This window comes from Grus americana, chromosome 2, assembly GCF_028858705.1.
Source record: "Grus americana isolate bGruAme1 chromosome 2, bGruAme1.mat, whole genome shotgun sequence".
Lineage (NCBI taxonomy): Eukaryota > Metazoa > Chordata > Aves > Gruiformes > Gruidae > Grus > Grus americana.
In genome coordinates, this window is record NC_072853.1 from 130813925 (window position 1) to 130829609 (window position 15685).

The following is a 15685-nucleotide window of genomic DNA, read 5'->3' on the forward strand; positions in this document are numbered from 1 at the left end:
ACTAGACATAGTTATAACTATAATCCTCAACCTTGAAAATAAGGTCTGACAAAGGAATCTATTCATTTTAATGCTTAGAATTTTAACACCATTTATTAATTACACACAACATACGATCACATGAACAAGACCCCTCAGCAACCAAGATAAATACTTACCGCAAAGACCCCGCGGACAACCCAACCATGGTGCTGCCGTAATGTCTTCCCATAAGCATTGTCTTAAAGGAAAAAAAAATAAAAAAATCAAGAGATAGATGCATGGCAGTTTTAAGTTCGCATCACAAAGAGACCTTAGAGCTTAGAAACGACTATTTAAGGATATATTCTTGCCACTAGATGCAAATAATAGCTGTTTCTGAGCACAAAAGTTCTGACTGAAAGGAGATGACAGATTTGGGATTTCTGCACTGGGCTCTCACCTCTGCTGTCAAATTTCCTTCAACTCATCCATGACAATTAAGTGTTCTAACAGGCAGGCAGGCAAATGTAATTTCTATTTGACTAGCTGTGCTTCACGACTAACACTTCTTCTACTATCTAGTTCTCAGTTCAGTCCAAGTCCGAGAAAATAATATATGGGGTGAAACAATCCTGCAAGCTGATGGTTAGCCAGCCTCAATTGAGGTGGTTAGTGCAGGCATCTCTGTTTACATCTGAGGGTCAAGGATCACTGGAACAGAAAGCACCAGGCCATTATTAAAATAATCCTCAGGATCCCTCCTGTGAGTCCCCCAAGTGTAGCCTTTGATGAAGGCCCTTGTTATGCTCCTACCCAGCTCCACTTTCATATACAAAGCTTTCTATATACAAGGCCAAACATCTTTGAGCCATATTTTCCCAGTCTTAGTTTGTCACCGTCATAATTTCAGATCCTTGTCCTTCAGTTGAATTTTTAAGTTTCTGACATTGTATTATACTTTCCCTGAGCTGTTCACCTTGAAAAAAGGGAACCTCTACATTTTGCTGGTTTAGGGTATTTACTCAAAAGCCTGCAGACAGTTATTATTGGGAGAGTGTAAAAAGTCAGAAAAACACAGCCACAAGTTTTGCTGTCATATGAAGTACTCCTCATCTATCAGGCTAATGACTAGGGAACGCAGCTTTTCTATCTTTACAGTAAGAGTGAGAACCTGTGAGAAAAGCATACAGTAACAAGAGCAATGAAATAAGGAGAAAAAAAGAGTATGGTGTAGCAAACAGGACTGACAAGTCTATTCTCTGCCTTATCAGCAAATATAGGGGACAGTAGAAGTTGAAAAGTTTGCCTAGATTTAAATCCCAAGACAAATCCCTGTAGAAAGCTCTTTATTCCTCAGAAGATCATAAGAACTGCTGGATATTCCATTTTTTATTGAGGTTGATATTTGAGGTTGTAGAAAGAGAAGATATACCCCATCTTTACTTGAGGTTCAAATAGCACAGAAACTCCTAAATAAAAAACTGTAACAGTAAACCAAAGCTGTACTGGTGATACAGATATGGAAGAGCTTTGCAGGGAGAGAAAGAGAAGGAAGAAGCAAGAAAAAGCCAGCAGCATGGCTCTGCTGCAGACACAGAGCGATTCAAGTAGTAATTCAGTGCTGAAGCCTTCAGACTCAGAAGGTCAAATAAATGTCATGGAAAGTCAAGGCACTTAACATCCACATCCAGTAGCAATGTATTTACAGAGCTGCTTACATACTTTGGTGTAGTAGCTCTTTTTACTAATCCTATAGGGTGACTGCTTAGTTGTTTAAAAAGAAGCTAAGAAAAACCCCAAAAGCTTTAAAAAATGCTGTTTTAAAGCTGTTTTAAAGGATTATCATAACATTAGACTGCATGCATATAAAAAGGTCTTACTCAGGAATAACCAAGTCAAGTCTAAGCAGGCTTTGTATTTTGTTTAATACTTGCTGTGGGCACTAGCCTGACTTGATGTCAGAAATCGTGTACTTGGAAAAAATTCCTTCTTTTCTGGTACAAACTCCCTTCTAACTGATACAGGCAATTCATGGCCATACTGGCAAAGCGGTGATTTCAAAAAGTGATGGCCAATCTCACAAGGAACTAAAAAAAAAAAAAACCACAACAGTAACTATAAATTTGGGAGTGCTCTCGCTGCAAACCAGTAGGAAAAAATGGAATGAGACAAAGTGCTTTTTTCCCTGAGATATGACTGTCTCCCCTGCCAAAAGTATGCCAATTAAAGGAATCTTTATCTGCTATTAAATCAACATTGACGAGTTACCTAGTAACCTGCCTGAAGATGGTCATTTTCAAAAACTGCAATTTTCAGAAAAGTTATGTCTTGGAGATTACTTGCATCATTAGTCACTGAATAAAAGAAAACACATGTAAATTCAGAAGCACACAAAGAATAAAAAAAAAATGGCACTTACTCAGAGCTGTTTGGATATTCTTTTCCCCATTCTTCACTTCTGTCAAAAACCCTTTCAAGAACTTTAAACCTCTGTCAGGATGAACCCATGAAATGAAAAGAAACCGTGTTTATATCAAAGTAACCCAAACTATAATATAACCCCCAAAGTTGCAATGTAACTCAGAATCAAGGTGCTATTTTCAATCTGAATAAAAAAATGTAGCCACTTCCTCCAGCCTCTCTCCCAGCCCAAGGGAAAACACTTTGCTAAAACATTTCTGCTGCAGCCTGAAATCACCTGCCTGATGTGCTGGCCCAGCAGGATCACTGTAACTTCACTTTTATGGGAAAAAAGCCTGCAATTGCTTTTTCAGGCCTTTTGGCAAAGTTGCAGTGATACAACCACAGACAACACATTAATCTTGAACCTAGCCAGCTTGGATTAATGGAGCCTGTGGAAAGTAACCAGTTTGCTCCACGTACGTAAGCTTGTGCTGGTGAAAAGCCCCTCACTGCACCTTAGCAGCTCATAGTGTAAGTAGATATGAGGTCATTACCTTTTTAGCCAGAGGAGAGCCTCCGTAGCAGAGTTTCTAACTTGTGCTACACCTGCATTCACTTCATGGAGCACTATCTTCTGAAGGGTGTCAAACTCTTCTTTGTTGGTTATAAATTTCTGGTTTATTTTCTGGAGTAAAAACAAGAGGGAAAGCTTTAGGCTTTTAAAACCAAATAGTCATCTGTCCTATAAATACCACCTATTTACCAGGACTCTTCCCTGCAAAGGGATACCACAGATCCCCAACTACGGCACACACTCCCCACGGCACGGCTGCCCTGCCACGCTGGGCATGCCTTCCCAGGGCACCACCCCAGACACATCTGGCTATCCATCTGGCTAATGCAAACAAACAAAAAAAAATCATTTCAGTCAAAGATTTACAAGGAACCTACCATTTCTGTCTGACAAAATGCTTTAGGCGTGGCATCCTCCACACTGGTGGAAAGGAGTTAACCTGCTCTCCAAGTGAAGTACCATTTGCCCCAAGCTTCAAGTACAAGCAAGGTTACCTTCTGGCAACTGCTAAGTTGCAAATTCTCAATTACACTTATGAGTCATCGGCATGCTTAAACTTTTGAATTTATTCCCAAGTTTTTGTGAGGAGTTGTGTGTAACAAACAAGAGAGAAAATTTATAAGGGGCAGATAAACAGCTTCTTCTTCTTCTGCATTAAAGGAGTAGCTGCCTATCACTTGACAATAAATACTCAAGGTTTTAGTTTTTTAAATAGCTTTCTCTCTTGATATTTTCAGTCTTTCAGTGGCTACCTTCAGTAAGATAAATGAATACTTGTCTGTCTTTGCACCAAACAAATCTGAATGTTCCTTATCATACACTCAGAAGTTATGTTTTGCTTTCCTTTTTTTTTTTTTTTCCCTTGAAAGAAAAGCTATGAAGTCTCGCTGTGAATACATCTTGTCTCACAAGCAGCACTTCAAACCTTTTCAAGCTTGGAGCTGGAAGAACTTCCAGAACAAGAATCGAGGATGCAGGTTTGCCCCGACCTGCTGAGAAGTTGCTTTTTAACGTACTAACTTCTTCCCACTTGGTTGAGGAAAGGGGTTTTCCCCCTCCGTTTGTTTTACAGTCTAAAATCAATATTGCTACCATCACATCACAACTTAGTACCTATACAGCTCAGAATCAAAGTCATATTCATTAGGTGTAACAGATGTTCTACTTGGCAGTCAATGAAGTATTTTATAAGTTTGTGTACAACAACTGGATTTATTAAACACAGCATGTACTGTAAGAACAGAATTAGGGGCATTTTAGCATTCTGATCTGACAGATGGTAAAATTATCAAATATTAAATAGCCTTACAGTATTGACTCCTACAACAAAGATTTTTGAGCTTTAGGGCCTAAAATAGATATTTCATTTAAAAAAAACAAAACAACATAACAGTGCTAGAAGTAAGCTGTTACCTTGATGTTACCTACAAAATCCATTTTAACAGGAGCAAAGACAGTTGGTCCCAGTTTGTCTAGGGGAAAAAAAAAAAAAACAAATGGTGGCCACATTTAAAATTGTGTCTTTTTCCAGTCCTCATGTCTTAGTAACAATTCCTTAACTCTCTTAGCAATCCCTCTAAATGGCAGGAAAATACTAAATGATGTAAATCAAAGTCCTTCTTTGGTGTAGAACCAATCCACCCCAGCTGGTACAAGCATTAAAATACACCGACGTACAATTTGGTAGTCTTCAAAAGGGTGCACGCTCACAGGCACCTCACATCCACTGTTAGATGCTGGGGCCAAGCAGGTGAGGGGCTGCACTAGCTGTAGATAGAAGTCTTTGGAAAAATCAAATAGATTGTACAGCTGATGGTGTGCTGTCAGCTGTACTGGACGTGTAAGACATCCAAGCTGCTCTTCTGAGGGTAAGAAACTGCTGTTCCAGATAGACCCATAGATTTCCAGACAGCTTATACATGGGTCCCATCTAAATGAGAGTGGATCTTCTATAAAGTGAAGGAGTAAGAAACATCTTTTGGTACCAGTCAAATTGATTCTGCTGATAGGAACTGTTTCTACTATATCCCTTTCGCAAAGAAACAAATTCTCCAAATCAACTGTTCCACCTTTTCTCGCAGGTGGCAGCAGTCAAAAGGAGTCAGAAGAAGCAGCTGCTTACCCAGAACCGGCACAATTGCATAACATGACTCCAGGAACTCTTCTGTTGGTATGCCCTCCTCCTCCCGAAGTTCAATATCACTGAACCTGTTGTCCAGGACAAGCAGAAAATATTGTTACCCTAACAACTCCTCTTTGTACAACTTTTAAAGGCAAAATTACATTTCATGCCCACTTCATTTGCATAGAGGTAAAACTGGAACCACCAACATGGCTTTTGTTTCACTAGGTTATAATAAATGACTGCAGAAAATACACATTTATGGTGTGCAAGCAAGGCCTGTAATTACAAACAAGGAGAAAACCTCCCGCTCCACTCTGTAGAGCTACTTCTACAAAGGATATCTTCTTCAATTACTGTGCTATACGCAGTAATCTCAGCAAATACAGCTTTGCAGACAGAAGAGTCTTAAAAATGAGTCAATTAAAGGCTTAACAAAATTTCAATAATCCTTTTAATTGAAATCTGTACTACCTATTGCTCATGACACTGAAGAAGGTAGGAGAATCATTTTCATTTCTGTCTTCCTCACACAGAGTCAATCCACTTAAAGAATTTGTTTCCGACTGCAGCAACTTGTAGGCACCACAGCTTTCTACAGCTTGCAGCTTGTTCTCTCCATCTTCTTTAATGCCTTACATTTACAGGAAACAGAAGAAAAATAAAAATAGAAAAACAAAACAGCCACATACCCATGTTGTTATTCCTGTTCATCAAGATGCCTTCTATTTGAAGGAAGGCACTTGGATATCCGGATCACGCAAATTTAAAAGCTTTCCCTGACAGCACCATGACTCTCACCACAGTGTAACCAGTTCTCTCCCCATTTCTTTTAATCAGACAGACCAAGCACCAGGCTCCAATGCAGGTGAGCCCACACATCCTCAGCAAGGACAGCCTTATGAGAGAAGAGCGTTGAAGAAGTGATTGGATGCTGCAGGGAAAAAACTCATCTCCTTGAAAGAAAGATTACTTCTCACATGGCTGTAACTTCTCCAGTGCCATTATAGTGGCACAGTGCATTTTCAAAAGCAAAATAATAAGTGACTTGTTTGCTCCTTCTGATAAATAAGTAAACTGGCTGCTTAGATGGATACTGCTATGATATCAAAGGCTGCTATGTTGTCCCCGATTTGTATGAATATCTTTAAAGTTTCCCAGAAAAAGATCCAGGTGCTTCTTCCCCACTGTGATCTATTTTATTTCTTCTTTGGGGTCAAGTGCATCTGTTTCAAATAAACAGCGCACTACATGAGCACCTCCAAAGGAAGACAAAGTCTTATACATCCCTTCTGACATCATGGAGAACTGCAGACAATAAGTCAAGAAGCAAAAATGATATATTCACAGCATCTGCAGTGTACAAGCCATGGCTACAGCACATCTTGCTGCCAGACTGTGAAACTAGCACCCAAGATTCCCCAGGGAACCTGTCTCTCCAGGAAAGGAATACTTTCAAGTGTCAGTGAGGATTACAGACCTGAAGCGGAACTGAGCCTCTGGCTGAAGCGATCAAGCTGCAAGGAATAGTCTTCCTCTAAGTGAAGTGTCTGAAAGCACGCTTGCAGCCTGGTCCTGGGCGAAAAAAGAACCACTCGTGCCCGGTAACAGCCATGAGACTTCAGCCATTCTCAGGGCAGAAAAAAAGGGCCTCAGCCATCACTGACCATGCCTCATTCACAAGGAAAGGAACTCTGCTAAGGAACAAGTTTGAGGGATATCACTGATCTGTCCTTCACCAAGACACACAGGCTGGTGAGTAGAGAAACAGCCCGAGTGTGCAGTGACTCCACAGGAGTGCTATGCATGAAGCACGGCGTCCTCTGAAACTTCAAATGCAAAGCCCTAAACGACAAACAGAAATTTCTTATGGGACTTCAGTGCTTGAGTGTTTTTAAAGATTGACTGTTATTAATAAAGGGGAGAGGGAGGGAAGAGTGTCTGAGACAGAGCAGCACCCAAATACAGCCATCGGCGAGACGGAGCCCCGGGCTGGATGGGTCAGCCCACCCCATACGGATGGCACTGTACATCCTACTGCAACCCATACTGCCAGCAAAACTCTGCAACTCAAATGTGTGTACCCAAGAAGGGGTAGGCTTTTCTCTTTTTTGCACAGGAACAACCTCAGTAGCTAAATGATACCAACAACCTGACTTGAATTAGTTTGATCTCCTTGCTTTAGCACTGTATTCTTGAGGTATTACGCTAAATGGTGACATAGGCATGTTATTCTGCAGGGACTTACCACGCTACACAACACCAGCCACAGAAATGGGAAAAACTCCAAAGAGAACCCATGTAAAAGCAAAATCACCATATTGATTAACTTGGGCTTAAAAACTTCAGCTGATTCATTGACTGCATATGTATGTTTTGGAATAAGGGCCAGGCAGAGAAAGCTACTGTTCAAGGATGATACAGTCCATTCAACAGGATGAGCAGAAATCACTTTACTTGTATAGATTTAACAAAATTAAGTTCAGTAGCCCTTAACAATATAGCTATGTTGGATGGAATTTTACACTGAATTAGTTCATAAGTGTTTTACTGAAGTCACGCACAAATCTAAGTTTCATGCTATTGCTAAGGTAATGGAAAAAATAAGGTGCTTTCTAGTATACTCTTAGTTGCAGAAAAAGGGTTAATTTTCCATAAAGATTTGTCAGAGCAATCAAGAGCGACTACAAGGTCAACCCCACCCAGACAGGCACACAAAGCTTCAACAACCCCCTTCTGACACTGCAGCCCTACATACTAGCAGAGGTGCTGGCATTCCCAGCGGAGGGCCTCTGGGAATAACGTGTCTGTCCACAGTGCAAGAAAAGCCCAAGCTCTGCCAGGCTGTATTGTTTTGCACGTCAATCAGCAGCTAGAGGAGCCTCCACTTGTCCAAAAAAGAATTTTTAATTTCCTTCCCCATTCAGTCCCAAGTGAGCTATCAACAAGGGCAGGAGCTATGCTGGGAAGACTTGACAATGGGCAGATATCAGGCTAAAATACACCGACATTCCCTCTCCTGGGAAGCAAGGTATCAGCACTTTCACAGGCAGCCTACACCTCCCTCCATTTACACTTAAAGAGTAACAGTTCTGGATAAAAGACGGTGCATATATTTACCTGCCAAATCCTCTGCTATGTGATCTTCAACAGAAACATCACTGCTCCCTTCGTCTGTTTCCAGGTTTAAACATTCCAGACTTTTAATAAGGGTTTGCTCCTGATGGTTAATTTCTGCTTTTACAGAGCCATTTTCACAAGGGTTCAATTCCATCTGCCTGAAGAAAGGGACAGAATAATAGTTAGTGTATAAAACATTGCTTGGTAAGCTTCTTCCCATGAAAACACACAAATAACAATAACAGAAAAAATAGTTGACAGAAATTATAGGCTGTCACAGGCTGCTCTGAGCAAAAGAACTTGTCTAAAATAATAAAAGGAACCAGGCAGCTCTTTGCAGCAAGTAGGATTAACAATTCAACCTCAGTTTACAGAGTTTGAATATATTTACAATGACCTTTATTAAAAAGAGACATAATGAAAAAAGTACAATTAATTACAAAAAACAAAATCACAGACAGGTATTGTAGCTAAAAGAATATCCCCTCATTAGTTCTTTAAAATATATAGCCTTGCCATCCACTCCACAAGTCATAGCCTGCTCTCCATCAACAATTTTGTGAGTTTATGGAGTAGAACATAACGTGCAGGAAAGAGCACTGAAGTGGGAGAGAGCTGGCTGGTGACAGACCAGTAAGTCACCAAGTAGATGGCTGAGAAAAATAAAAGGGAAAGGGCTGATAATAAAGAGACATGACATGGGGTGAGCCAGCTCCCTTTTGTTGTGTCTGCTTCCAAGTACACAGCTCAGAGCAATACAATTCTGCCTGTATCCAGTACTAGTAATATTAGAGTAAAAATATGGAAAGAACAGACACTATCAAAAACGGATTAGAAAGAGATTGACAGTAAAGACTTTTATTATACCTTTCCATTGTGGTGTGACTGGACAAGACAGAGTGCTTTATCTGTAAGATAAGTGGGGAGGGGGAATATTCTTTAAAGCAAGAAGACTGTATCACGCTTCTCAAACTTCACATTTTATTAAACCCAAGCTGGAGTCAGCAAAAAAAGCTAAAAAGCTAAGCATACACTCACTAATTCTCTGACCTGGAGGCAGTATACAGACAAATGCAAAAAAGGCTACATTATTACATCATTAAATTATTGAAAAGAAAAAAGGAAAAAAAAAAAGAAAGAAAACCAGGAGAGTTCTTTTAGAAGCTAGCTAGCAAGTGCCAAGTGAGACAGCACACAGCATGTGGAAAGGAAACAAAGCAGTGAGTTTTCTTTGCAATGATGTTTTCTTCACTTAAGAAAAAAATTATGAAAAACCAGAAGAAATGTGAGGCCAGATACCAGGTATGGTGAAGTAACCTCAGTTCCCAGATGCAGTGATGTATCTACCTTCCTACATACACCTTAATCTGCTGTTTCCCAGAGCTGCTCCAGTTTTGCATATGTAATTGTGGATCCAGGACTGAAGAAAGTGCCCTTGTCATTAAAGACATAAGCTCATCAGCTCCTGTTGGCGTATTACCACAGGTCCAATGCAGCAGTAGCTTAGAAGAGTAATAATTGCTGTGAGCTCCCATAATGGAACAATTTGTAATACAGTTAGGTGTTTTTTGAAACACCACTGTCTGGAGCTGGATCAGGCCCCGAAAGTTAATGCTTAATTTTACCTATCATTAAAAGCCAAGAGCTTGGTCATTGCTTATTAAAAAATGGCCCTACCTCATTTGCAAGTCACAAGAAAAGCCACCATCCATGCCAAGACAGAGAAAGGGATACTGGCCATTACCTTGTTTGTTCTGAGAACTGCTAAATGTGGGGATCCAGGTGGGGTCTGATGCAATAACTCAGAAGTGAAGGCAGTATTTGCAATCTGCATACATTCTTCAAGAGTCTTCAGGAAGGTGTCACAGGTCGATTTTAACAGAGCTCCCATATCAATCCCGGTCTGTGGGAAGAAACCAATTGGAAGACACGGACTTACCACAGAAGATCAAGTTGGAGCAACTAATATCTACAAAGCCCACAGGTGCTACAGTCATGATTTCTGTTTAATGTTAATTAAAACAAATGTGTCAGCTGCTCAGAGAACTGGCATCATGTATTACTGGGGCCATGCCCCCTCACAGCATTACCACTCTTGTCAGCCTCTCACTAGAACAAGCACAGTATGCTTGCGTTTTAAAAGCAATGCCTCTTAGTTATTTATCTCTGGTGTTAAAAGCGTATTAAATACTAAGCCTTGATTTATTCAATAATGGCATTCCAGAAGACACAACTGACAGGAGAAATGAAAAGTAAACCAATTAAATAGATACAAAATGATCTGTGGATAATAATTTCAAAAATCTCACGAACAAAAAATTACTGCAATTGAAAAAGAGCTAGAATGAAGCATCACACTGCAGAGATGAAGAGTATTGTGGCAAAGCGCAGTTATTGATGCTGAAATGCTTTTAGCAATAAATCTTTCCAGTTAAATAGCGGTAAGATCAGGGAAAGCAAGGTTTCCCCTAGAAGCGTGAACTATGAGCTGGATAAACAGATTACTTGTTTGTTGTCAAAACCCATGAGCTGCAAGTTTTAACATCACTTTTTAGTAATTTATACACTACATCATGCCACCGCACTGTCTGTTAATCCACCGTAAACAGTTTATCAGGTATCTTTACGGAGATGGTTTGGACATACATATGATCAACCTTCAGGTGTTTTGCCTGCCTGTCCTGCACCTGAGGACCCACCTCTCCAGCGGGAGGCATCCTCGAACTCCACACCACCTTCTCTAGCAAGCAGCATGCATCCCTCTTCACAGGTTTCTCAAAGCAAGGAGCAGATCACTGTCTTTAGGAGACCTCTCTTAAATGAGGCTTCTTTGGCCAGGAAGATTTTCAAGGTTTGAAACTTTACCTTAAGTGAGGCTAACCAAGCAGTTCTTTCTAGCTATTTTGCTTTTTTTGTGGTCTGCATTGTCTCTTGACCTTTCAAGGATTTTTGTTGAGAACAGAAATGTTTTGCTAAGCAGAATATTAATGACCCAGGGGCAGACAAATGTGCGCTTCTTGCAAGTTACCTTTTATAAAAAATCTTTTGCTTTTTTGATCCACTATATATACATGATCACCTACAGAGATGTTATTATCTAGATCACAGATATGATATCTCACCTCACTGCTTGCTACCCCAACACAGGGAAAGTTATTTGCAACAATACAGTATTACTTCATTTAAACAAGAACTGTTGTGCGGGTACATTATTTTCCACAGGTTCTCTGCAGAAAGAGGGTGCAATATTAAGTAACTGTGAGTGAATACTACATTGGCTAACCAGAAGAGTTGACAATGCTCAAGACTTTACAGACGTGGTCTACACCAAAAATAGAGCTGTACCTCTGGTTCTGATACACCAGACATGCTGGCTTCCTTTGTTTTATGCACTTGCTGAACAAGGAGGTTACAGTACAGTCGAAGTTCAGACATTTTAGTTTTCAAGGCTTCTGTGTTTTCAGTGAACTCTAAAAGTGAAACAAAAGAAGAGTTAAATTTATTGTATCCATCTTGCAGTATATGATTTTGGAAAGTTGCTGAAATAGTATTATCCAATCTAATTCAATCAATACTTCCTTATTTCAAAACATTTTCTATCAACTCAAAAAGATGAGCTGGATTGGCCATAAATTATGCTCCTGACAGGTAAAATACTGTTTCATTATTTGCCATCATAGACAGGAACAGTATGTTCCTAGACTTAGGGCACAGAGAAAAAGAAAGTATACAACACTTGACTTTAAAGGGCCTTTTAAATAGGATGAAACCCCTACATACCATATTTTCTGTTTTCACTAAGTAGTTTAAGGTGCAAGCAATTACGTTGTGAATGAAAAGATCAGGGTTCTGGGTAGAAAACACTGGCGGGAAAAGATGCATCCGGTCCAACACAAAGGGATTAATTTAATATATTTCCTTGAATCACAGAATGGTTGAGGTTGGAAGGGACCTCTGGAGGCCAGCTAGTCCTACTTCCCTGTTCAAAGCAGGGTCAGCCAAAGCATATTGCTCAGGTCCACATCTAGTCAGGTTTTGAACACTGGCAAGGATGGAGACTCCACAACCTCTCTGTGCAACCTGCTTCAGTGCTCCCTCATCAAGATACAAAACATTTTTGCTTATGTCTCAGTGGAGTTGCTTTAATTTAAATTTATGCCCATTTCCTCTTGTCCATTCACTGAGAAGAGTCTGGCTCCATCTTTTTAATGCTCTCCCATCACATATTTCTTTTAATCATCTTAGTAGCCCTTTGCTGGACTCACTCCAGTATGTCCATATGTTTCTTGTACTGGAGAGTGCAGAATTGAGCCGACTAATCCAGATCGGTCAATCTGAGATTTTTCAGAAGTAATTTTTTTACATTAAAGTCCCAGAATTACAAAATAAATTAATTTGTCTGTTAATAAGACTAACACAGTTTAGTTCTGCAAATACATCTGTAGCTTTTCACCCTGTGCTACTGTGTATCAGTTTATAGATATAACTTTGTTCTGCTTCTAGGCACTGTGCATCAGATCCTCACTTTGTGTAGGACCCTACAGTAGCATCTTCTGCTCAGTTCTGACTCAGTTTGAACCGGTAGATGCAAAGCCTGGTGAAGATACACATAAGGCTAAGAGGAGAGGCAATTCCTCACCTCAGGAAAGGCAGTGGCTGCCCCCCTGCATTCGCTCAGGATCACTGATATATTAACAATAATTTGCTGGTTTCTCATCTTCTGCATAGTTATTGTACTGAGGTTACGCAAGGTTAAGGCATGAGGTCTCACACTGACTCCTGAATAACGCCACACTTGTAAGAAAGAGGGGTTTTCACTGGCGTGAAAGTGAGATTGTTGATGAAAGCAAAGAGGTAAATGAATTAATTTCCATAGTCTGACCATGATCAGATTTCAGCTTCCGAATACTAGTACGCACATTTAAACCCTGTATTTTAATTGCTAAGGGATTCTTGAAGTGCACAAGACAGCCCAGTTAGAACATGGAAGGAAAGGGTCTGAGGAACTCCAAAGCTCAAGAGCCACTGGTATGAGAGGCTGGGTCATCACACTAAGGCGGTCGCACAAGGTGAGGGTCTTACCCGCATGCACAGTCTGCATCCCAGTAACCCGCAGCCAGGAGCTACTCACCCCTTGTACTTACAGAACCCATCAGCACATGGTTCAGATATGGTTTTTGTCATCTTTGTGTGCACATCTACTAGGGTAAGGATAGGGAAACAAAAACCAAACAGTATGTGCCAGCAAGAGGGTGTTCTTGCCTTTTTCCTTCTGTGTCCTGCTGTCAGTCAGACAGGCTTTGGCAGTTCCTAGCGCAACCAGCCACTTTTGCCTTTCAACTGCGTTTCTTGCCTTCAGGTAGAAGTATTGTTCCCCTGGGATGATCAGGTCCATTCGTGTGTTATCTGCAGGATGAACTGGAAGCAACACGGCTTTCAGACCAGTCCTTGAGCCCTTCCCAGCCCAACCAAATATTCCAACAGATATGTTAGGTGGCAGGTCAAACAGTAATGAAATTGGAGGAATCTACAGCCCCAAACTTCCCCTGCTGCCATTTCACAACTTCTCTTCTGACTTAGGGTATAGACAGGACACACGCACGTACAGCTGTGGTAGTGTATGAAAGGTAGTTTTGTGATCAGTACAGTATTGTCTGGGAGCCTTTATGGAAAGGGCATCCTCTTCTGGCAAGCCTCACCACAGCTCATGAAAAACAGTGACCCACCTGCCTGTAGAATACTCATTCTATTAGAGGCTTGCAGCTCTCTTAACATTTTGAAAATACTATAGAATAAAAACTGGCATATAGATCAAGTTACTGAGTTACTACAAATACGTATCAAAGAAATCAAGCTGCCAAAAAGCTCTTGTGACCTGAAATCTCATTCTGAATGCAACATTACTGGACAAACTTCATGCAGCTGAGTGTTACTGTATCTTAGTTACCTTGAATTTCACACACGGCCATTTGGATGCTTCCCTTACAACCCTTCCAGGCATCTTCCTGCGAGTCATAATAGGACAGGATTCCACCACAGAGAAGAAACCATCGAGGTTGCCAGCCTGAAAAACAAAACTGCATTTCTCAGTTACTTCTCTCCCTGCAATTCCACCATCTCTCTCATTTGGGACTCACTGAAAATAAGGCCCCAAAGATTCTCAGTCCACCCCAGGAAAATTAAACCCTTTGAAGCAGTAAAATTTGTGGACAGGCCTGGATGTTGTACACCACAACCCCTGCTTGCTGGCAGCTCTGTGTCCTTTCCACGGGCACCTGAACCTCAGCAGTATGTTCCTGAGATATCATATGTTGTTTTCAGCAGTTTTGCTAACATGGCATCACTGACTCTCTTCCAAAACCATCTTTTCAGTCCACCACCCCTCGATTCATTCCATCACTGTGCAACCCACCTCTTCACTCTTTCCAAAAGCCACCCCAGCTGTCTTGCCTCACGTGTCTACCTCCCTTGTGGGAAAGGCTAGCCAAACTGCCTTGAAAAGCAATGGGCAAGAAACTCCTAAAATCAAGGGAAGGAGGGGACAGAAGCAGATGTGTAGATTTCTAAACACCATCTCTCAACAAAGCCATTGTCAATAGCTCTTGAAATTCTCCTGCTGCCCAGATAAAAAGTAATCTTGAATTAATGGCTTGCACTTCCGAATACCTTCCCAGAGAACAACCAAAACACCGGGCTAGACCAAAACCCATAGTTCTGGGTACCACTTTTGCCCACTCTGCTGCCCGACCTCAGAAGTAAATTACCCCTTTTGTTTTCTTCTTTTGGAAGTATTACAGCAGTATGAAAAGATATAAACAAACAAGACATGACAGCCATCGTTTATGTCTAATTAAAAACTACAAGCTCATTAACTTAAGAAGAAATGAAACAGCAACGTCACTGGAGGAAAGCAGCTTTACTGAGCTGCAACAAGCTTCCCTGGCCAGGACCAAGGGAGTGAGATACCAAAGCTCCCACACTGTGCCAGCAAACCATCTCTGGGAAAAAACACTTTGACAAGACCACGTAGCTCCTATGCATTTTTGCAGAGGGGCCTCACTTCTGCTGTCCCCTGTACCAGGGCTCTACCAACCAGCACAGCTCTGCAGGAGCCACGTTGGAGGAACGACTGCTGCTTACCAGCTAGGGACCAACTCTTTAGGCTACTGCTGAAGCCAAGCCCAACTCAGTTTAAGGTTAGAAAGCCCTAAAGCCATACGCTAATAGTAAGAGTGTGGTTTAGGGTTTTTTGTTTGGTGTTTTTTTTAAAGAAGCAATACTACAGCACCCGGGCCAACCTGGTCTATAGGTTACTGAACCTTCGGGGTGCCTGGAAAACAAATTAAACATAAATCCTTTTTCACACTCTTCCAGAGATCTTCCATTATTTCCTAGAAGAATATAAAAACATTATAAATGCCAAAGTATTCTCAATACTTCTTTGTTTTATATGAAAGAAAAAAAATCACAAGAATGAGAATTTAAAAAAAAAGAAAACAGCAACA

At 40.8% G+C, this 15685-nt stretch overlaps 1 protein-coding gene across 5 annotated transcripts in view; it reads right to left on the bottom strand.

Annotated features, from left to right (window-relative positions):
- Positions 1-15685, bottom strand: part of PLEKHA8 (pleckstrin homology domain containing A8) — a 32704-nt gene that overhangs the window by 6825 nt on the left and 10194 nt on the right. For 2 of the 5 annotated variants that reach the window (XM_054816921.1, XM_054816923.1), the window contains exons 2-13: positions 14128-14244; positions 13443-13598; positions 11526-11650; positions 9925-10083; positions 9048-9088; positions 8181-8338; positions 5535-5694; positions 5061-5146; positions 4352-4410; positions 2919-3049; positions 2381-2451; positions 159-220 (exon numbers count right to left, since the gene is read on the bottom strand). In XM_054816921.1, the coding sequence (XP_054672896.1) occupies positions 159-220; positions 2381-2451; positions 2919-3049; positions 4352-4410; positions 5061-5146; positions 5535-5694; positions 8181-8338; positions 9048-9088; positions 9925-10083; positions 11526-11650; positions 13443-13598; positions 14128-14244 (1325 nt within the window). Of the gene's footprint in view, positions 1-158; positions 221-2380; positions 2452-2918; positions 3050-4351; positions 4411-5060; positions 5147-5534; positions 5695-8180; positions 8339-9047; positions 9089-9924; positions 10084-11525; positions 11651-13442; positions 13599-14127; positions 14258-15685 lie in introns of all 5 variants that reach the window. The other 3 variants (XM_054816922.1, XM_054816924.1, XM_054816926.1) reach the window with 3 other exon arrangements.